The sequence below is a fragment of the Nylanderia fulva genome, unplaced genomic scaffold, assembly GCF_048542155.1.
Source record: "Nylanderia fulva isolate GAGA-0341 unplaced genomic scaffold, ASM4854215v1 Scaffold21, whole genome shotgun sequence".
Taxonomy (NCBI): Eukaryota; Metazoa; Arthropoda; class Insecta; order Hymenoptera; family Formicidae; genus Nylanderia; species Nylanderia fulva.
Genome location: NW_028190275.1, coordinates 2,265,039 through 2,288,826, shown reverse-complemented (window position 1 = coordinate 2,288,826; position 23,788 = coordinate 2,265,039). Strand labels below are relative to the sequence as shown.

Sequence of the window (23,788 nt, the reverse complement as noted above, 5' to 3'; positions counted from 1 at the left end):
ATGCACACGCATTTATATACAGAATGCATATATCATAATAAATCAGAATGTACCCCCGACATACATGAAAATCATACATAAATAGAATTCTTCGTGAATTATGGATCGTGTAATAAAGCCGGGGAGAGCTTCGGCGTAATCAATAATCTAACTGATCCAATTATTCGAAGCGTGTTTCTTTCTTTCCCTTTTTTTTTTTTTTTTTTGACATTATTTTTTCCCGATAAACTCGCGCAAAGAAGCTCTCTCCCTTGCGCGCGGCTAAAAGGTTAAAGGTTAGTAGTGCACTGTTAATACTTTGCGCGCAATTAAGTGGCTATTAAGTGGGCGGACGGGAGGTTTGACCCATCTAATCTAGTTTCATCCCCCTACTTCAACCCTCACCCTTCGCGACGATGCTCTCGCGCAGGGACATCGTCGACAATGTCGAGCGCGGCATCATGGGATTGCTTTCGCGAAAATTTATCCCGCCGATAATAAACCCGTCCTCGAGTGAAATCAGCCCAATTAAAATGACATATATAAACCGGAATTTGATTTTCGCGATAGGTTTATTTATTTGTCCGGTCGAATTCGCACGGCGTCATCGATGAGAATCAGGTAGGAGGGTCTCTCTTGATAGCCCGGCAAATCCGAATTATTTCTCGTTGCGAGACGATAAATCGAACGATTAAATCTCACGCTCGAGGACTGACCTATCCCGACCAAAACCGGCGTATCCGCGCCGGAGCGGAAATTGAAGGGGTTTTACAAAGCTTTTGCGTTCAGCGAGTCGGCTTGAATTTGCGAAATTTCGCGTAGACGCTATAATTAAAACCTGTTCGTCGGCTTACGTAACGAGACTCGCGAGCGGAAAATCGATCACGAGGAGACGAGAAAAAAGAATCGTGCAGTATTCATATGCATTTCTTGTTTCTACATGCAGAGAATTTTTTTTTTTTTTTTTTTAGAATTTTGACCCTGAAAATATTATTGGTAATTGTGGGACAATGTGGTATTGGAAGAATTTTATAAGAGTTTCTCTGATTAATATACTTAGCACGATAAAAATATTCGCACAAGAACAATTATTTTCTTAAAATGCATACTTTATAAGTAAGTGCTCTTAAGAGATATTCTTAATGAATAAAGATATAGATTTCTTCTTTATGTGATGCTTTTTCAGGAATATCCTCTCAAGTTAAGAATATATATTTTTTTATTTTCTTTTTGCAACTTCAGTCTTGCAATAAATAAATATAATAAATTATAATGAATTTAATAAAATAAAACCACGATCTACACTTCATTCCTCTCATTGTCAGCCGTAGAGCCACACGCGATACTTAAGAAAGAAAGAAAATTTGGAAACTAAGGAATTTGTATCCTATGGTTGGGATTTCAGAAATCCCTCTTGTTCCTCTCCTAACTTTCCCTGTAAAGAAATAGGCGAGAAAAATATTAGTCCGAAAATCGGCTGAATCGGGAAACGAACCCGAGACCTTCCAGGGTCAACAAGGGGAATTTTTGAGATCCCAACCATAGAATACAAATTCCTTAGTTTCCAAATTTTCTTTCTTTCTTAAGTATCGCAATAACATCGCATGTGGCTCTACGGCTGAGAGGAATGAAGTGTAGATCGTGGTTTTAAAAATTAAGGAGCCGACTTAATATTCTTATTATTTGTTAATGAAATAAATTAATAAAATTAATTGATGAAAAACATTCCATTTATATAGTCTTGCATGTTACGAATATCTAATAAAAATATCTCTTTAGAGAATTTTTCTCTTAAATTAATATTCTTATTATTATTTGTTAATAAAATAAATTAATAAAATTAATTGATGAAAAACATTCCATTTATATAGTCTTGCATGTTACGAATATCTGATAAAAATATCTCTTTAGAGAATTTTTCTCTTAAATCAATAGGATCCTTTCGGCGTCTGTTTAGAGGAAGGTATTTAAAATAAGAATACAATAATATTTACTATAATAAGATATACAATACATATATTCGATTAATTTTACATATTAATATTTTTTCGTGGTAAATATTAATCAGAGAAACTCTTACCAAATTCTTTCAATACCATATTGTCCCAGGATTACCACGATTTCTAGGATTTTGAAATGTCAAAAAAAATTCTCTCCGTATATCCCAGGTAGAAATATTGGCAGAGCTCCATATATTCTTTTAAAAATATTTCTGGAATCCACGTAAACAATTTAATTAGAACCTGTGCAAAGTTTGGGACGTCTAATCGTACAGGCCTTCTCGCAAAATCCGGATGGGCTTAAGATTACGCCCAGAATTTGTAGAAAAATTATTTGGAGTCTAACTAGAACCCATAAATTTTTGAAATATTTGCCTGATTTGTATTATAATTATTTCTATAAGCTAGATTATTCAATCCTGGCCCCATATATAGTTTCATATTTATTCTAATTTGGGAAAAATATGTCAGTGGCAATCTGAAACCCATGCAGATTTTTCCGATGATTTTTTTTTTCTAATTTCTAGGGTGTATTCTGGACTTAGACAGACATTTCAAACTGGAATTTTTTACCTAGGCTATGTATTTAATCTCGGCAAATCGAGGCAGATTTCTGCCTGGGATACGTGATATTGTTTTTGTTCGAACTCTGGGAAAGACTGTTTCTCTTCCTGCGTGAGATTTTTCGCGGCGCCAATCGCAGTCCATTGTCGCCTTTTCTATTGTCGAAAGCGCCGAAATGTTCTCTCGCGCGATTGATCTTCGGAAAGTGAATTGGTCGCGAAGAATCGCACGGCGACGTTTTGCATTAGGACAATGCAGCCCCGAGAGTTTTCGATCTCTCCCTCGGCCTCTCCTGAAAACACTTGAGTCGCTTCCGCAACTTCGTCCTCCGTAGACCGCTTCTGGCCGAAAGGCAACCTCTTTTCTACCACGTAGGACCGAAAGAATCGCCCGAAAGGACATTATTTTTCGACGATCGATAACATCCAGAGAGCACCCGTAACCGAATCCTCCCCTCCGAAGAAGAAAACTTGCGGTTGTGCTTCCGCAAGTGTGGTGGGACTTTGCGAGGAATCTATTTTCGAGGAGACAACCGGAATCGCTGCGAGTTTGGAAAAAGCGCGAAAATCGAGAACCACATTCGAGGGAAAATAGATATCTCTGTCCCATTTTTTTTTCTCTCGAATGATATATTATGAGTTTTAAACATTTCAGAAAGTATTTGTAAAATTGAAAGAAAAAAATATCCCAAAGTGAAGAAGCCGGAAAATTATTGAGAAAACGATACTCTCGACACAATTAAAATCCCATTCTCGCTTGTCGAACGTTACTAGTTCGCTGGGAAACAACGCACGTTCCGCCAAATTTTGGGATGCTTTCTCTGTATGTACGGCAAATATCCGGTTTGCGCTTTCACGCGTGATGAAACTAGATTCGAAATTTGTTTAACTTTCGATTCGATGCGGTTTAGGTCGCGCGAGCGCGGCTGACTCTCAATTAGCAGGAAACTCACGCACTCCACGATATATACATATATCTACGCACTCGATGTTGCATTTGCGTTTTCCCGATTTCTGGTTTCCGCGAGGAACCGCTTCCTCCCGTTTCCCGACGCACAATTCCCGCCATTAAAAGATAGCCGCGAACGAGAGAATACAATTTCCAAATTGTTATCGTTCGGTGAATTTACGTGTAATATTTGCACTCTCTATAAGTACATTAATAATGAATTTATAATGAATTAAAAATCAAATTTTATTTATTTATATAAGTGTGTGTAATATAATAAAATTATAGAATCATAATATGATATATAAAATTAATGGGCTTGCAAACCTTCAATCTTTGTACACATTTTCTATAAAAAAATAAAATAATAAAATAGGAAAAAAATTATATAAGTATTTTAAAGGCTAGATATTAATTATTTATTAGACGTTTTATCATGGAGCTTACATTTTTATTTTTACTTGCTCGATTCTACGCTTCGATTATTTTACTGCGCGTTCTCGATTCGAATTATGTATATTTGAAATCATTGAAAAAAGTTATATAAGTGTGTGTAATATAATAAAATTATAGAATCATAATATGATATATAAAATTAATGGGCTTGCAAACCTTCAATCTTTATACACATTTTCTCTAAAAAAATAAAATAATAAAATAGGAAAAAAATTATATAAGTATTTTAAAGGCTAGATATTAATTATTTATTAGATGTTTTATCATGGAGCTTACATCTTTATTTTTACTTGCTCGATTCTACGCTTCGATTATTTTACTGCGCGTTCTCGATTCGAATTATGTATATTTGAAATCATTGAAAAAAGTCGACGGAGCGTTTTCCAGCACTAGACATTTTCTTATTCAAGTGTCGGCGCACAAATAATAAATAAAGCTGCAGCAGGTTAACAATAGTGCGCTACGCGACTGCAAGACCGAATATACTTTGTTATTGATAATTCCTTGCCGAAATTTTAAGCGCTGTTGGAGAGATATCCATACAAGTCACACATTCCACAACTGACAGCTGACAGCTGACAGCCTCGTCCGTCATTCGCACAATGAATCGAGAAGGGATTCATGTTATTATCGTATTATCATGCGTAATGTCATCCGAATTACGTTGATTCCATATAATTATTATAATTATTTATCATAATTATCAGCTCGCGCGATCAATTATTTTCAAATGCTTGTATAATTTAATATTCCATGTATGTGTATAGCACATAAATATTTCGCTGATCCAGTTACAATTAGAATAAAATTGATTTTAGCCGATGCTTTATATCGTTTGACTTTTCAATGGTTCTAAATAATATATAATTTAGATTCAGAATACACGCGATGAAATTATTGGAGCGATGAATAAATAAAGTAAAAATAAGTTCCACGATACGTCAAACGTATAAATAATTTATAATTAATCTACGTATACTTAAAAATACTTGCATAATTTAATATTCTGCGTAAATATGCAGTTTCTGATGAACTCGCGAATGATCTTTCGCACTGAAAGAAAATTCGCGCGATCAAATACTTTCCTTTTCACGCTTCCGTAATTTCCTCAGGGTGCTGAATATCTTTATTAATATTAACCGTACAAGAAAAAATGCTGCAAGGGCTAGTGTTGCTCGCTGCAAAAGGCCGTAAGTTTTCATTTTTTTTCTCAGTCGGTGTGCCATTAACGTAATACCGCTTCTCAGCTGGTCGGCGCTGTTCAAAAGCGACGCAATAAGGGAATTTTGTTGCGAGATAAAAAGCGAAAAATGACGACGACGGCTACCGGTCGCGCTAAGTAAGCTTCACTGCTCATTCTCTCTGCTCCCGATGTGCGGTTTTAAAGTTTTCGCCAGTTGAATTCCCGTTACCTCGATCGACTTTCGATAGCGATAGTGTAGAACAAAGCGGAATCTCGATAAACTACCGGGCTCACTTAACTAGAGTCTCATCTATGTGATAATGAACGTTAGAAATAAAATTAAGCGAGTCTAAATTTAATCGGGGGACCAGATAGACTCAAGAAATTCCATCGGTTAACATTGTGTGTCGTATAATTTAAAAAAAAATTTTTTTTTTTTTTTAATGAAAGTCGAATACTCGTGAAATATTGGAACGTTCGAAATTGCAAAATAGGATTACTCGGCGATGTGGGATAAAAATCCTGTCGATGGAATTTGAGATAAATATTGTAAACAACAATAATAACGGTTCTGACGCATCGGAGAAACTATTAAACAAAATCTCTTGTTACATTTCATTATTATTACAATACTAATGATTGTTATTATTTTCCAATTATTTTTCATTATTCGCCGGGTCACTTGTGGTCATTTTTCGTTATATAGAACATTATTATTATTATCATCATCATCATCATCATCATCATTATTATTATTATTATTATTATTATTATTATTGTTGTTATTGCTATTATTGTTATTATTACAATTATATGTCATTAATATATCACACAATTCTGTTACTACATAGAGCGATATAGAATATCAATTGGGTCATCGAATGATAAATCATGAACACTAGGATAGGGTGAAATTTAACGTGAAAGACTTGGCATTAATTATCATGTAAATTGAAAATAAATATTAATTGCGGAAACTGCGTCAGAAATTTCAGGTCGAAATTTCTCTCGCCTTTTCCTTTTTGATCGTACCTTTGAGGCTGCGATCTCGAGCAATTATCGTTGACATCGTTAATTGCGTAGTTTCGGATGAAAGGAGGATGCCAGGCGTTTCCAGTTTTTTTTTTTTTTTTTTTTTCAAAAACCCGAGTCCATTGTATATATAATGCTTATCTTTTGTTCGCGGCTGTTCTTTCGCACGCTACATCCGCTATTGTTCCTCAGTTTTCGCGATTAAAGTTTAAATTGCTCGCGAACGGAGCCGCGATGGATGAGCTTGTGATGGAAATGGACCGTCTGTGTGATTACGTATACACGCGAAAGATTCAAGTCAAATATTTGATGGACATCGTAACTTTCGCCGCGAGGCGTTGTACAAAACGAAGATCGTCATGTCTCCCTTTCTCTCCCCCATCATTGTTGCGTGTTGCAAATTACTGTTCAACAAAATCGGAACTCCATTATGAAAATGTGTTGCGTCACCGTGGAATAATAATAACTCTACTCGAAAATTTCTCCGAAAAAATTGGGAATCGAGTTTTCATGCCTCTGCGATTTCGAACAAGAGTTTCATATCAAAGAATGCTATATAATATATATTATTTGTTATTAACAAGTTAATTAAGTGTTTTGATCGTGAAACATTTGGCTTTTTATTTTCTTGTTATTTTCGATGTGCTTGTCAATTTATTTTTTAAATTGTTATCGTCGAAAACAACAAAAATGAAAAAAGACAAATACTTCGCGATCAAGATATTTAATTACTTTTATACATAGAGGGTGTGCTGTAAAGAACAGATCAACTCTTAAGGGTAGATTCCTCGGCGAAAATGTCGAGGGAGGTAATTATTTTTTGCCTGACTTTTGCCATCATATATCTTTGTAACTGAGCCTTAAATTAAAATTCTATTAAAATAAACTCTACCTGAAATTAATCGAATAAGTGGTTTGTTAATATTTAATTTTCATAAAAGGCTTAGAGAGTTTGCAAAAAGTCCTTTATTTTCAATCGCTTACAACTCGAAAATTATTGGTGCCTCGACATTTTTCCTCCGGAAAAATCGTCTCCAAATGATCTCAGGAATCTACTCTTACAAGCGTTGATCCGATCTTTATACGAGACACCCTGCGTATAAGCTACTTATTTTGTCGATACAATTCCGCGATTTAATAGAGCCTTATATCTTCAATTTCTTTTATTAAAAACGCAATATTACATTTTCCCTTGCAAGTCCATTCTCCTTTTATTTCCACAAATCGCAATATGAATCGATACACATGTCGGGATTTAATTTACCTTGTTCCGTAATTCCGATGTCGTTGAACAACAGGCGCGCGTCGCACAATACGAGGGAAGAATAATTCGAACGATTCGGGACGAATCGATAGCTTTTCTAGAAACTTTAACCGAGAATCACCACCTCCCTCCCGGGATCGATTCGTTCTCGTTAGCGCGCCAGTCAAGCAACGACGTCGATTATAATGGGGTATCGGTTTAAAGCTACCGGACGTCACTAAGGCACGTCGAACTTTCATTAAACTTACGCGACGACGGGGAAACGCGGCGTACAATTACGTAAAGCTGCTTGAAAAAAGAAAATGTGTAATCCGGTACTCTTCTTTTCTCGACTTCCGGTATTCCTAATAGAAATTACAAGTCGCTGCAGACATCAATCCCGGCGCACGCTGTAATTTTCATTCAGACGTATTGTCAGTCAAATAATATCGGAAATTATTTACGAAATATTATGCAGCTTGTCTTTCCCATATAGTTACTTAAGGGGGGACTTGTACATTTACGCAGAGAGAATTTTCTCGTAGAATTTACTCTGAAAGTCATGGTAATCGTGGGCATAATATGGCATTGGAAGAATTTTATAAGAGTTTCCCTGATTAAATATTCATCGCGATAAAAAATATTAATATATAGGTACATAGTAAATTTTATGATGTAGATATGATAAAATCATGCATGATTTTCAGAGTAAATTCTAAGAGAAAATTCTCTTCGTGTAGAGCACTAAAAAATAGCTATATTCATGAATTTTTTTTTATAAAGTATTAGGATTATCAAAATGGGATTTTACCAATCTGTTACATAGTGATGTAAGATAAAATTTTTATTGAACAATATGAAAAAATGTGGCAGATATTATTGCTGCTGACGTCAAATGCTATTTTACGATATAATACTTTATAAAAAAAATAGGAACGATATATTAAATTCGACCCAAACTAATCAAGAAATTTTTATTTTATTTCCACAATGTTTCGACCATCTGTTTTTGGTCCTTTTCAATTGAAAACTAGAGAGAGAGAGAGAGAGAGAGAACGGTGCAATTAATTAAAATTAATAAACATCAAATTATTTAACATGAAAATTTAACATCGAAAATATTTATTAATTTTAATTAATTGTACCGTTCTAGTTTTTCACTTGAAAAGGACCAAAAACAGATGGTCGAAACGTTGTGGAAATAAAATAAAAATTTCTTGGCTAGTTTGGGTCGAATTTAATATATCGTTTCTATTTTAAATACCACTAGCGACGTTTTAAGTATTCAATTTGATTTTATAAAAAAAACTTGATTGATTCTTAAACTATACTGATAAATCTAGTTCTTTGTCCTAGCCAATTTTTCAAATTCGCAATATTTGTAATATATTTTTTTAGTTGTTAAAAACTAAAGCGTTTAAAAACGAGAAACAGCATTATTAATTAACCAAACTGTCAATTATTTGTATTATTTGTGTTCCATTTTGACATTTGGCGTTTCAGAATCCTCCTTTTCCAAAGTTAAAATTTCTTTCATACCATCTAGAGTGATCTTTAATGCAAGAGGTTGCTCGTATCGGTCCATTAGCATATGATCGAACGACGGGATACGGCGTTTTTCGAAATGTCGTTCAAATCGGAGAGCAACAATATTTTTCGACTGCCAGACGCGTCGTAAACATCAATCTCGTTGAAGACATCTCTCTCTTTCTCTCTATTTCTATTTAGCTCTCCTTTCTCTCTCTCTCTCTCTCTCTCTTTGCGCTTCATGGCGCTACACGGATATCAATTTTCCGAAGACAGCTCGACATGTTAGACAAATACCAAGCTTAAGGTACCATGCGCGAAAACAATATCGACAGCGCACATCCGGAAGAACCGGACAAGATTCATGGGTCACCGGAAAAGCGGTCGGGAAAAGAAAGCGCGAGAGAAAAGAGCCGCGTCTATTTTACGTCTAGATAGAGAACATCCCGAATAAGACGCGATATCTCTTTGATGCGAGCGGCGAATTTCGAAAACTGTCCGGCGAATCCTCTCGTTTCGCTCTCGTCCTTCGATCACGCGGACGGTCTGAAATCTCGGAAAAAGGATCGGAATCTTGATCCTTCACGGTCTGTCCACAGATTGGATCAGCGAGGATTGCTGACGATGCGCGATGCGCGAAAAGTTAGTTTCCGAAAGTTAGTCCCGATCCTAATTAAAAGAAAACTCGGAATATCTTAAGATTAATGATGCAAAAATGCAATTGTTAACTTTGTGTTTGATGAAGATATCGCGTAATCTCATGCGAAACTGCTGTGAAGAGCCTGCATAAAAGATCAAAGATTAATTTATCACAGGCTCTCTGTGTGCAGACTGGATTAGTAATTTTCTCGAGATCTTTTAAAGATCATCCAATATTTGTAAAAGGCAAATTTTTAAATAAATTGCAATTTTTTTTTAATTTTATATTTATCTGAAAGAAATCTATATCCTATATAAAAAATTAATTTTACGTAAAAAAATACTGTGGAAATCTTATGCAAAAGAGATCAAAAAGATTAATCCGTCACAGGCTGCCTGTGTATAAAGTAGATTAATATTTTTCTCGAGATCTTTTTAGGATCATCAAAAGATGCGAAAATAAAGGACTCCGCACAATCCTTATGGAAATTTGCTTTTGGTGAAATTGGCTGGTTTTTTCACATGTTGCAGCTTATAATCTTCTAAACAAAAAAGATATAATAGCTTCAAAACTAATAGCGTTTTCGAGTTATTTATTCTTCAGAGAAACCTGCTTCACTCGAAACAACTCGCAGAGCTTTTCATGTTTGACTGACTGTAAATCTATAACTATTTATTATTTAGCTTTGAGTCTTATTACATTTTTTATTCAGTAAATCATAAGATACAACATGTGAGAAAATCAGTTGATTTTATCGAGATTTATTTTATCGAATTTTATTTAAGATTTCATGTAGGTTCGAAAACCCTGTCCTAATTCTGTAAAATTCATCAGCTGATTTTCTCTCGTATATTGTAGTTTATTTATAATCTGCTAAATAAAAATGTAATAGGTTTTAAACTAAATAATAGAGAATTATTGATTTACAGCTAGTCAAACACGAAAAGTTTGTGCTTTGCAAGTTGTTTGACTGACTGTAACTTAGTAACTGTCCATTATTTAGCTTTGAAGCTATTATATTTTTTTTTCAGCAGGTCACAAACTACAATATATGAAAAACCTAATCAATTCTATCCAGTTTCCATAAGGATTACGCGGGGTCTTTTGAATTTTACATTTAAATGAATCTATTTAAGAAAGATTTATTGATGACGTTTTGCAGATGCAATGAAGTAGTAATCCACGGAGCATCTGATGAGAGGTGATCCTTTTAGGATCATCGGAGAACTTGCGAAACCAAATTTGAATTTTATAATTAAATAAATCTTTTTAGCAAGATTAAGGACCAATTTTACCAACGTCGATTAACTTTAATCTCCAGTTAAACTATATCTGTTTTTTTTTCTTTAAGAGAATGTATCTGAGAAAAGAAACAGATATAGTCAGAGATTTAAATTCTTTCTTAAAGAAATTTATTCAAATATAAAATTCAAATTTGTTTTTGCAAGGTGAAATTGGTCCTGAGAAAGATTTGATGTTTTGCCGATACAATGAGAGTAATCCACGAAGTATATCCGATGAGAGGTGATCATCGGAGAACTTGCGAAACCAAATTTAAATTTTATAATTAAATACATCTTTTTAGCAAGATTAAGGACTAATTTCACCAACGTCGATTAACTTTAATCTCCAGTTAAACTATATCTGTTTTTTTTTCTTTAAGAGAATGTATCTGAGAAAAGAAACAGATATAGTCAGAGATTTAAATTCTTTCTTAAAGAAATTTATTCAAATATAAAATTCAAATTTGTTTTTGCAAGGTGAAATTGGTCCTGAGAAAGATTTGATGTTTTGCCGATACAATGAGAGTAATCCACGAAGTATATCCGATGAGAGGTGATCATCGGAGAACTTGCGAAACCAAATTTAAATTTTATAATTAAATACATCTTTTCAACAAGATTAAGGACCAATTTCACCAACGTCGATTAACTTTAATCTCCAGTTAAATTATATCTTTACTTTTTTTAAGTATCTGAAAAGAGACAAAGATATAGTTGAACCAGAGGTTTAAGTTCTTCCTTAGAAAAATTGATTGAGATATAAAATGAAATTTGTTTCTGCAAAATGGTCCTAAGAAAGATTTGACGTTTTACAGATACAATGAGGTAGTAATCCACGGAATATCTGATGAGAGGCGATTTTTAACACGGCGGGCGACATGTTGTTCCTGTCGAGCCGCGGCGGCCGGAAAGGGCCCATAGCCTGCCTGGTGGGTCTTCCTCCTTGTTTTCGCCCTCTATCAGCTGGGCATTATTTGCGGCTCCACCAGGTACACGCCCGCGGCCCTGATGGTCGGCAAGGAGGTAAGATTTCAGCTAATTTATTAGGTTCCATATATATGACATGTCCGATTTTGCAATGCGAATTCTTCAAAGCTTTCTTTGTAAATCTTTATATTTGTATACATGCGCGTTCATATATTATTTTAAAGCTCAAAATTTACCTTTTTTTTTGTCTGATTTTATTTCTTCGAATTATGTATTCTTTTCAATGAATAAACGTGATTTTTCGCTTTTTTTGTACGAATAGAAAAGTGGCCACAAAAATATTAATGTTGCATTCGGCGAGGATATAAAAGAATTTCAATTTGGAGACAAAAGACTCGAAAATAAAAATCGTGGACATGAGATTTAAAAAATTAATTAATGACGAGGCATTAAAGGTTGAAACAAATCCACGTAAAAATGTAGAAAAATAACTTTAATTAAGAAAGTAACGTTTGAAAAATATGTTTATTTAAATTTTTTAATAAAAATCGGACATTTTATGTAGAAAACAACCTGATATAATTTAACTAAATTATATCTACCGTACACAGACATAAAAATCCCGCGTCTCAATCTTAATAATTCGACGAAATAAAAAGAAAGGTACATTTTTTTCCTATTAAATAAGATTAAATTTTAATAAGTAGAATAATTTTAATAAAAATTTACGAAAAAATGTGAAATACATGTATATATAATTAAAAATATGTAATTAAATATACGCTGCATGCTTTCCGAAATGATCCTCTCTTTCTCTGTTAAAATGAGAAATTTTAATTATCCACTTTGCAAAAGAGAGAGAGAACTCTATTCTCGCTTCCTCTCGGCGCGATAATAACAATAATAATTAATCGGAATGATAATAACGATAATATAATATGCGCGTGATACATTATCACGGCTTGAGTCTCATGGCGGTGCCTGTGTATTATTAATCGGCAATTAATGGCTGTCAAAATATTAATTGCGCCGAGCTTGTTAAGAGCTTTGTTTCGTGCAAATATCGAATTTTAATCCATCGAACGAGCTTACTGATTATGAACGATACGTGGCCCGACAATGAAGTTCAGTAGACAAAACTTATTCACATTTGAATATACGTTTTGTCAAAATAAACGTTATCTGGTTTCAAAAAATAACATCCTTCTGCACGCCTGTACATTTATTCTTGCGATCGAAAAATATTATTCGCGAGAGAAAACGTCGAATAAAATTGTTTTCAACTCAATAAACATTTTCATAATTTTTCCAAGAATTTTTTAATATGAAACACGCGATATTGATTCTATATTTGTCCAAAAAATATCTCGAAAATTCTCGATCTGGTGCGTCTCGACGTGTCACCTTAAATGAAAGATTACTAAGCACACGCGAGTTACATTACGTAAAATGAAACTTACGTGAAAATGTGTTAGCGTAGAGATATGTGGAGCATAAAGATGAAAGATTAATCACATACCTCGCCGCGGGTTTCGGTATATATAATTGGGAAGAGGCGGAAGTACGACTACGCGAATTTAACTGTCGGACGACGTATTTAATAACGAACGGACGGACGTGGCAGCTGCTAAAACTTCATCTTGGCGTTAATCAACGCCAAACTGCCGGACGTGGACGAAGGAATATCCGGCGTTCTTGAAGAATAGTTCGATCAAGTTGCCTCAGCTCGACTTGTAAGTCGATACACTGACTAGTCTTAACTTTTGAGCCAACTACTCCGCCTCTTCTCGATCCACTTCCGTCGTAGACTCGCGGAGAGATGCTTTTATTAATTTTCTTGTAGACTTACTTTAATTGCGTTAAGATAGTTACGGCAAAATACCGGAACGAACGACGATTTTATATACTACTTAGTTATGAACGTAGCACGGCAAAAGGGAAAATGTTATATCTTTATTTATATATCTTGTATCATTTTATCTTTTATATTTATTTTTACTCGTATTCCACTTTTCTGTGATAATCTAAATAAATAAATGAATAAATAAATAAATGAATAAATAAATAAATAAAATAAGTATGTATATAATTTATAACATAATAATATAAATGAATAAATATGTATATATATTGAAATGGAATAAGAGTCGCAATAAATGTAAATATTTTGTAGGAAATGTGTTTGGATAAAAAACGTGTAATATATCTTTTTTTGGTTTTAATTACGAACGCGATGAAAGATTTTCCATGAATTATCTATACGTGAATATGAAATGAAACAGAACAAAGCATTTTTATAACCTTTCGTTCATTTTTTCAAGCCAAATTTACATAAACAGAATTTTAATGATACCTATATAAATTGCAAAAGTGTTTGCCGATACTGTGAATTGCTCGCAATTAACAATTTAACGTAATTGTCGATGCAGCATGAATTTTCGATAAACTTATTTTTCAAACTTGTTTGTTCTTTCTCAAATAAATACGGATGTATGCTGTATATTTTTAAATATGTATTTTACTAATTGTTTTTGTACGCTACATATTTTAATATTATACTTTTCTCGAACAGAAATACGTGATCGGGCCATTTGATCGCAAGACGTACACGTACGATCGTTACATGCCGCTCATTTTCATCGGTGGTGTTCCACGATCGGGTACGACCTTGATGCGTGCCATGTTGGATGCGCACCCTGACGTGAGGTGAGTGTCGGCAATTATTATATTTGAACATATATTATTCCGCAAATATTTATTTTAACAATAATAAGAATATTTTTAAGTCAGCTCCTTAATTTTTAAAACCACAATCTACACTTCATTCCTCTCGACCAATATTAGTATTTATTTTAAGACCATATCTTAAAAAAATGTGTAAAATAATGTTGCTGACCTTATTCAAGATGCGGACAAGAGACCAGAGTCATACCGCGGATTCTTCAGATGAAGATGCATTGGTCCAAATCCGAGAAGGAGAATGTACGGCTTACCGAGGCGGGAATCTCGAAAGAAGTAAGCGCTTGTGTGTCTCTGTGTTCTAAAAATATGAGAAATAATGACGGCAAGTTATAAGCAAAGCGGAAGAGGGAAAGAGACAGGAAGAACATTTCAATACTGGGACAGATTTGAATAATGTATCGTTCTGATGAAAAAAAAAATCCTCTCGGGGGAAAAAAGTTTTCAACGTTTCTCGAGTATTTATCGAGAGCGCGATACTACTCCTCTAGTACTCTTGAAAAACGCGGAACGGGAAACCGGAAACTTTTCGCCGTAAGTATTGCCGGGATACTTACGTTTTATTTAAATGTCCCAATGTTTAAACGGTCTCTCCCTCTTTTCCCGCCTACCCGCCAAAACTAAGTAAAAGTATAAGATTTATGTACCTAGTTTGAATAATTATATTTTACCATGGCGTGAAATTGTAAACTTTGCTCTCTACGGAATCTTAAGCCACGAGTCGTGTTAGTCTAAAAAGCTAACATAAAGCCAACTTATTTCAGAGCCGACTAACTTTTCGAAATTTTCATTCACCTCCGAAACAAACAATATCGATAGCGTATTCTGTATTGTATTTAAAATGTTGTATTTACAAAATATACATTTTAAATTCATAAAACAGAGAAGAATGGCTAGAATGCACAGAACATTTTTCGCTAGTAATAATTCAGGATATCAAGATTTGTTTTTCTTCAGGTGATAGATAGCGCGATAGCAGCATTTTGCTTGGAGATAATCGCGCGACACGCCGAGCCAGCGCCGAGATTGTGCAACAAGGACCCACTTACCTTAAAGATGGGCTCGTATATCCTCGAGCTCTTCCCGAACGCCAAATTTATATTCATGGTACGCGACGGACGCGCCACGGTGCATTCTATCATATCCAGGAAGGTGAGAAAATCCTGTATCACATATTTTATATACGTTACATTTTTCCAGATATGTACATTTATATTAAGTTGTCGCGAAAGTTTTGTCGTTTCTCTGTTTCGAATTCTATTGTTCTGTATTTCTATTTCTGTCGCAAACCTAGTTATTGATTTTACGAATTGCTTTCTGTCAACGCGGTTTTTCCGATCTTCGACATTACGTTTCTAGCGATGTAGATATAGAGCAATGCAATCCATTACGACGATTCCACAAGTAACATCTATTCTCCTTTCGCAGGTCACCATAACTGGGTTCGATTTATCGTCCTACCGGCAGTCTCTCATCAGGTGGAATCACGCAATTTCCGTAATGTATGGCCAGTGCAAGGAGTTGGGGCCGGAAAGATGCTTGATGGTCCCTTATGAACAGCTGGTGCTACATCCACGTCAATGGATGAAGAAGATATTAAATTATTTGGATGTACCATGGAACGAATCCGTCATGCATCACGAAGAATTTATCAACAAACCCGGCGGAGTGCCTCTGAGCAAGTAAGAAAAATGGAGAAAGAAAAAACAAGTGCGAGAGAGAGAGATGCATCTAAACTTAATAATAATATTATTTACAATATATATTCTAGAATTAATGGATACGCATGCATATGTATGTTAAAGTAAAATAACGGCATATACGATGATAGAATTACTAATATTAATTAATGTTAAAATAATTTAATGATGCAAACCACAAAATAACATTTCGCGTTAGTAACATGAAAATAATAATATGATAATGTATCTTCATATAGTATAGTGCTTCGCATTATTAACGCTAAAATTATAACGAGTTAGTCTTTCGTTATTATTAATGTTGAAGTAATATCGTAACGCGATGAAATTGATGTTTCATTAATATTAAAACAACATAACGATATTAAAAGCGACAAAATGAGCGTTTTAATAGTTACATTACGTAACATGAACATCATGTTTAACAGAGTCGAGAGGTCGTCAGATCAAATCATAAAACCTGTGAATTTGGCGGCGCTGACCAAATGGGTCGGTAACATTCCCGAGGACGTGGTGCGAGAGATGGCCGACATTGCGCCGATGCTTTCCGTGCTCGGCTATGATCCTTACGCGAATCCGCCTGTCTACGGCGCACCGGATAGTTTAGTTAGCGACAACACCAGACGGTACGTGATCATTCGTTATACTATACGGTTGTTACACAGTTATTGTTTACAGAATTACTCTCACGAACAGCATTCAAATCATGTACAATAAACCGGAACCAAATCGAAATGGGTCACAATTGATTTCACATACTAATGTAATAATTAGTATATTATTCAGTTATAATTCTAAATTAATTTGAATTTTAAGCGAAGAATTGTAATGATTAAAAAAGTAATTGGGTCAAGTTTCAAATTGTTTAGTTTTCGCCGCGATTATTTATTTAAATACTAAATAATCTTAAAATCAGTTTTTAAATATTATAAGATACTTTTTGTGATAACAACAGGAATTTTTATATATTATAAAACTTTGTAAATATTATATATGTACAATATAATTTTATATAAGAAATTGCTAAATATTAGATTTATTTATTTAATTTATCTCCTTGTAGGGTATTGGCTGGCGAAAAACTCTGGGAAGAGAAGGCGCGGGCATACCATCTATCTCACAGGCCAACAGAGACGAGCAACGAGGAACCTGCCTCCAGCACGGCTCCGATCGCGTGACCCCGCGTGATACTTTTAGATGCGCGCGACACGTAACCAACTACTATCCTAAGTCTAAACCGACTTAGGATTTCCGCGCGTGCGGACTTCTCTCCTTGTAGTTTCAAAGTAAACTTGATAGTCGCGTATAACGCGACTTGTCGTCCTCGTCGAGGATTAATCGTCGCCCTCGTCGTGTTTTCTTAATCTCTCTCGTTGTCACGTCGACGACATGCATTGACAACGAATTCTTCGACATCATTCATCGCGATTTATTTATTCGCATTATTAGGCTCGTGTGTTTCGTGAAATCAGGAGATTTGTAATACTAGATCGTGACTAGAAAATACAAAGTGTCTTTTCTGAAATGACTGCCGCAGTACTGCGGAAAATATTTCGAGAATTTATTAATTCAGTGCAGTTGCTAATATATCCATCTTAAGGTCATATCATCTGGATGTAGATAAATCTGTATCCAGATGACATTGCTTTTTTCACCTTAAGATGGATATATTAGCAACTCGTAAATTTATTTCTGGAACATGCATATAATGCCAATATAATCTTTAAACATGGGATATAATAATATATGTTAAATAGTAGAACTATTATTGAATCAATTTGAAGAAAGTTGCAAGAACGAAGCATAATTTGTAAGGTTCATTTTAGATATGATTTATGTTAGATATGTTTTATATTTATATATCTAGACTGGACCTCGCAAATTATTATCTTACCGCATTTTTATACTAATTTTTTTAATTTTTACTAAATAATTGCATACTATAATATATAACTACGAATATATTTATTATAGTAATCAATTACAATTGAAGAGATCTAACAAAAACTTTTCATTTGATTATGAAATTGAATGACAAGTTTCTTTTGGTCACTAGACATCGTCTAGCATTACAAGTATTGTATAGCGCATTACGAGACATCCCGAATTGACGGAATACTATCACTCTGATCTATCATCATAGTCATAGTTGATTATTATGAGCCACAAGATTATCAAGCTTGATATTTGTCGCGCTTAGCGATTAAACTTTGATTATATATTGTAAAGAATAAGATGCTATAAAAAACACGAAAATGATCTTATGCCAATTTGCGTTGTAGAGATTAATATATGGATCATTTTCGCATGTATGGAAAATCAAACATCGGTTTCAATTTTTTTTTTTTTTATTAAATAACATCGACCAATAACAGCCAGTGATTTTAAACAGAAGCATTGATAAGATATTTAACGATGAGAGATCAATTTTAAATGTGCAAGGAGTAAGAAGATAGAAACTTGTCCTATTTTGTCCCCCACGAACAAAATTTTATCGAAGGTTAATTAGTTTAGGAGGATAATAACTCAGCGCAATTTTTTATTCAATGTTAAACGCGATATATTGATTGAAATTACGCAAAAATGAGTTAACTTACCACAAATAGTTTTAAGATTTGTAAAATGCGCGGCGTTTCAAGTCGTTACCTTAGCAATTTGTATGTATAGCTTGTTTTTTTTCTTTTTTAATTTTTTTAAAAAATTATAATTTTTGCGTAACATTCGTCCAATGTTATATTAATAATGTATGCATCTACAAAGTCGAGAAATTTGCAATTTGGTTTTTATTCTTGGCGTCTCCATCGTATCATTTAAATGTCACTTTGTGAATTCGCAAAATTGAATCGAATTTTTCACGTTCGCCATATTTTTTAAATAATATAGTTTATTTTTATCAGCCAAACCATATTTGGTCGGTATATCTATTAAAATATAACAAATATATTTCTGATATGTATATATGTTCATATACATATATTATCAGAAATCAATATCTGGTTGGTAACACAAAACTCTATCACATAAAAAATCGAAATTTTATTAGTTTTAAAATCATTTTTAATAATTATTAATAATTTTTAATAATTAAGAAAATAACTATTAATTATAAATATTTTAATTTTAACCCCTTTCCTTTTAAAAATTTATATCAATTGTGTTCAATTTTTGTTGAAAATTAAAACTTGCTGGCAAAAATGTGATGCAATTTTTATGAACCAACTTGATATTAATATAAATGTAAATAAAATATCTGTGAAGTCTTTCTCGACCGTGATTTGGCTGCGACATATTTTTATTGTTCATGCATTTTTATAACAGTTATAATTTTAGGGAAAAAACAATGCGCTATTAGAATGGAATCTATGGCAGATAAGCAAAGGCATGTCAAAATCTTGACTATTTGTCGATCTGTGCAATTAAATTATTTTAATATTACACAACTCTGTTACATCCAGTCTACATTCCTCGTTTTACTTCCAGCTAATGGATAGAAAGACTGCAGCTTTATCTCGATATCGCGCGTAATTTATATAATTTATCCGAATCGTAAAATTGGCTAAATATATTAGATTCTTTATTATGATTATGAAAAATTTTAATTTAAGTTTATAAAGATTGTATTTATTATTCCTTGCACGTGTAAAAAGTGGAAATCTTACAGTATTTCAGTTAGTCATCGATCAACAATTTTGAAATAGATATTTGATGATAATGAAAATATTTGAAACTTGAAAATATTTTAACAATGTACATAAAACTTTCTTAAAACCACGATTACAACACTATTGACATTAGATATAGTAATTTAGGAATATATATAATATCAATATATATTTATATATAATTGTATATATTAACCCATTTTTTCTCTATTTGTTTGATTTTAAACTTGACATATTTTAGCCTAAAAAATTTATATAAATAATTTTAATTTTGTAGAGTAATAAGTTATTATATACATATTACATTATTTAGATTTCAGGAGTTGCACTTAAATAGATAAAAGATAATTTTAATATATACATTGAATAATGAAAACGTGCAAGAAAGATATATTTTTTATCCAATTATATTGTGTTTCCAGATTTCTATTATAAATGGTCTTTTTTCGTGTGAGAATCACGGTAAATTGTACACAAGTTTTACGACGATGTCTTCCGATATTTTGCCTGCACCCACACTCTGTACATTTTCAATTGTTTACCTCTATTAATTTGCAGTCTTCTATCGACAAAGTTTTGTTCTTCGATGAAGCCATTACTGGTAAATAACTTTCTAATTTCCTCTAGAATAAACAATATTTTTATGTAATGAATATTTTAATGAATAATTTGCAGAAAAAAATATATATATATTTATAAACATCAATAATTCAATAAACAAGAATCACACAAAACATAATTTGAAAATAGTAATGTATAAGAATAAATAAATTTTGATATTAACTCTAATAAATAGTATATCAAAATTTCGAGGATACATTACCATGTAGGAAAAAATACACTTTAGTGCCATCTCCACGTACGTAGAAATTCTTGTCGAGGTAATTACTTTTCTTAAATCTCAGTTGTGCTAAATCATATCTGCCATAATCACGAAACAAAACTATTCCACCTGGCTTTAGATATTTGTGTATTTGCTGTACAACATGTTGCATTCTGTAAAACACAATACAAGTAAAATATGTATCTTTTTTTTTTTAATAACAATATAGGGTGCTTTCCAGCAACGACACAGAGTATTATTCTATCTTTGTTTGCTAATATTGAAAGAAGATATAATGATACGCTATGTTGCTCTATGTTGTTGCTGGAAAGCACCCATAAAATGTGCAAAGTACAACTATATAGGGATAACAAAATATTATATATACTTATATAATAAAAATGTAAGAAGAAAATATTAAATATATATAAAAAAAGCAAAATAAAAAATATATATAACAAAAATTTAAGAATTTAAAAGATATAATATGTAACAATTATAAACATGTATAAAATTAACATAATACAAGAATATTAATATGAGTTAATAATATATGATAAAACAACATACTTCTCAGGATGTATGGCAGATAAAACAAATATAAGAATAATAATATCTAGACTTTCAGACTCAAAAGGAGTTGCCCACGTTTCTTGAGTTACATCCAGGACAAATGCTTTACACCTAAAATAATGGACAAATGTAAATTGTGCAAACAATATACACAATTATATGGATATACAATTAGCATTTGTGTGAGTGGATAAATGAAAACAAATTTACACAAACTTTGAAGACACTTTACCTATTTACATCATAAGCAGGAGTTTGTTGTAATATATCAATTGCTTTAGCGGAAAAATCGCAACAATACACAAATAACTTTGGATCTGTATTGTACATGAGTATGGGAAATACAGTGTTTCCTACACCACAGCCTATTTCGAACATTTTACAACTATCTTTACATGGCAAATTGAGGATTTTGATATGCTTATCTCCGTAACTTTTATCTTCATCTGTAAGTGCAGCCCTCATAGGTCTTTCTGTGTTTTGTTTCACAGCATTGGGTGCTAATTCAGGAAATTCAATCAGTAACCAATGTCTATCTTTAAAAAATCTAAAATAAATGTATTAATTAGAAATTTATTCTTAAAATAACAGGTATAACAATTCAATTCAATGAATATATTATCTAATAATTCAATTAATTTAATAAAGAAAAAATACATTTTCCTAGAATTTACATTTAGACAAAAATATACCTATTGTTGTGTATCCCATAAAATTTGTCCCAATATTTGTCCGCTTCAGTTTCATATTTCAGGAATTCTTCATGCGATAACGTAACAACAGAATGTTCATCCACTTTCTGTTGTGCCAACTTTTCCTGTTCTTCATCCCACGTGACATTATCCCTTGAAAGTTTCTTTTATTTAATAATAAATTTAAAAAATAAAATGATAAAAAAGTACAATGAAAGATATACGACTAAAAAGTATCGATTATCACACGTTAGAATTTTAACTGTATTTTTTATATTTACAGTAGCTTTATATTATTACTAGAGTGAATAATTATGCATTTTAATTTTTAGGTTAGAACATGCTTGTGTCATCTTTGAAATTCAAGACCAATTTAAGGAATATCGAACAGATAAAAAAAAATATATATATATATATATTATTTTCATATAATAAAAAAGACAAAAGTCTGTGAATATAATTAATATAATTGATTCTTTCTTCATTTGATAAATTTGTAAGGTTAGACCGGATGCGTGACGTTGACGAAACGTCAAACCGGAGCGACGTCACGTGCACACGCTCGTACCCACAAACCCACGTGAAGAAGCCGTTAGACATACCACGCATTGTGCTGGAAGACGTCTCCGTCGAGGGGTAAGTTTCGCGTTCCGAATTGTGGCCTCTCCCTGTCACGATCCTCGTCGTTGTTCAACAACGTCGTCCCCTCGGCCATGTTTCGAATGCCGGCGACTGAAATGGCGCGAATTGTCCACAATCGCGATTTTGGCACACCGGAGAAAGAAAGGGATACGTGTTCGATCGACGCAAATAAACGTAAGATGTATACATTTTTCTTCTTCAAATTCATTTATCGAAATAATTATACATTATATAATATTTGTTCCAATTTTTTATTTTCTCTTCTCGCGGAAAAACGCCTGTTTAATTTAACCTAATACGCATATAAAATATGCATATAAAATAATACAATAATAATGAAGGAAAGGATGATATATATACAAGAAATAATTGCAAAATGAAAGATGAGATAAGACAGAATAAAAATTATTATATATTTCTTTTATTTTAGAAATACATATTTTCACAAAAATGTCTACACTATAGACATCTGTTGGTATTTTCTATAATAAAGTTTCCATAAACGTTACTAGATTTATATCGATATATCGATATACATTCCCCTAGATTTATATCGATATATCGACTTGCTTCAATTGCTGTGTTCTCGCAGGTTGCACGAGCCACGACTTTTCCGGCCATTTTGTAAAGCATAGGCACAGATTAATAGACAGATCGCCAAAGGCCTGCCTAAAGAAGAGACCGCCACCTTCGTGCGATAGACTTTGCCCCTTACCGACACACTTTGCCCCTGGTTCGAGTCCGTGCTAAATTTCGTCACAAGACTTTGCCCCTGGTGCGAGTCCGTGCTAAATTTCGTCACAAGACTTTGCCCCTGGTGCGAGTCCAGGCTAAATTCGTTCGACATTACCAACAGACTTTGCCCCTGGTGCGAATCCAGACTAATTGATCATGAGACCAATTTGAGAGATTTGGCTCCCGTTGTGTGTGTGTGTGTGTGTGTGTGTGTGTGTGTGTGTGTGTGTGTGTGTGAGAGAGAGAGAGAGAGAGAGAGAGAGAGAGAGAGAGAGAGAGAGAGAATTTAACATATGCATATATATATAAAATTTATTAAATGTTAAAAATATATTTTTTACACATAAATTTTTTTTATTGAAATAATTACGATTTTAAATGTGTGATATAACACAGTGTTAAAAAATTTTTAATTAAATTTTATTAAAGAAAATTACTTG

At 33.1% G+C, this 23,788-nt stretch overlaps 3 protein-coding genes across 5 annotated transcripts in view; 2 read left to right on the top strand and 1 right to left on the bottom strand.

The window, feature by feature from the left end:
- The window catches only part of Tpst (tyrosylprotein sulfotransferase), a 90,466-nt gene extending 69,694 nt beyond the window's left edge, over positions 1 to 20,772 (top strand). Inside the window, 8 exon segments of the mRNA XM_029316085.2 lie at positions 11,671 to 11,793; positions 11,795 to 11,878; positions 14,355 to 14,488; positions 14,689 to 14,797; positions 15,479 to 15,673; positions 15,950 to 16,203; positions 16,650 to 16,847; positions 17,285 to 20,772. Of these exon segments, the coding sequence (XP_029171918.2) occupies positions 11,734 to 11,793; positions 11,795 to 11,878; positions 14,355 to 14,488; positions 14,689 to 14,797; positions 15,479 to 15,673; positions 15,950 to 16,203; positions 16,650 to 16,847; positions 17,285 to 17,399 (1,149 nt within the window). The 5' untranslated portion in view covers positions 11,671 to 11,733 and the 3' untranslated portion in view covers positions 17,400 to 20,772.
- Positions 19,633 to 22,968, bottom strand: Mettl2 (methyltransferase-like protein). Its single transcript, XM_085482499.1, has 6 exons — positions 22,574 to 22,968; positions 21,972 to 22,124; positions 21,512 to 21,826; positions 21,277 to 21,390; positions 20,707 to 20,879; positions 19,633 to 20,506 (listed from the first exon to the last, which is right to left on the bottom strand). Exons 1-6 carry the CDS (start codon positions 22,819 to 22,821, stop codon positions 20,364 to 20,366), a joined length of 1,146 nt encoding a protein of 381 aa, XP_085338625.1. The 5' UTR covers positions 22,822 to 22,968; the 3' UTR covers positions 19,633 to 20,363.
- Positions 22,565 to 23,788, top strand: part of shep (RNA binding motif single stranded interacting protein alan shepard) — a 75,079-nt gene continuing 73,855 nt past the window's right edge. For all 3 annotated transcript variants that reach the window (XM_085482491.1, XM_085482493.1, XM_085482490.1), the window contains exons 1-2: positions 22,565 to 22,787; positions 23,206 to 23,248. The gene's annotated coding sequence lies outside the window, so the exon portion shown is untranslated. The remainder of the gene's footprint in view (positions 22,788 to 23,205; positions 23,249 to 23,788) is intronic.

What these genes read in the sequence shown, in the direction of transcription:
- Mettl2 (XM_085482499.1), bottom strand. Translation starts at nt 22,821, where the DNA reads ATGAATTTGAAGAAGAAAAATGTATACATCTTACGTTTATTTGCGTCG. An exon ending in GTCTTCCAGCACAATGCGTG is followed by an intron (nt 22,125 to 22,573) that starts GTATGTCTAACG and finishes GAAACTTTCAAG; the next exon opens with GGATAATGTCACGTGGGATG. An exon ending in TCTGCCATACATCCTGAGAA is followed by an intron (nt 20,880 to 21,276) that starts GTATGTTGTTTT and finishes TGTGTTTTACAG; the next exon opens with AATGCAACATGTTGTACAGC.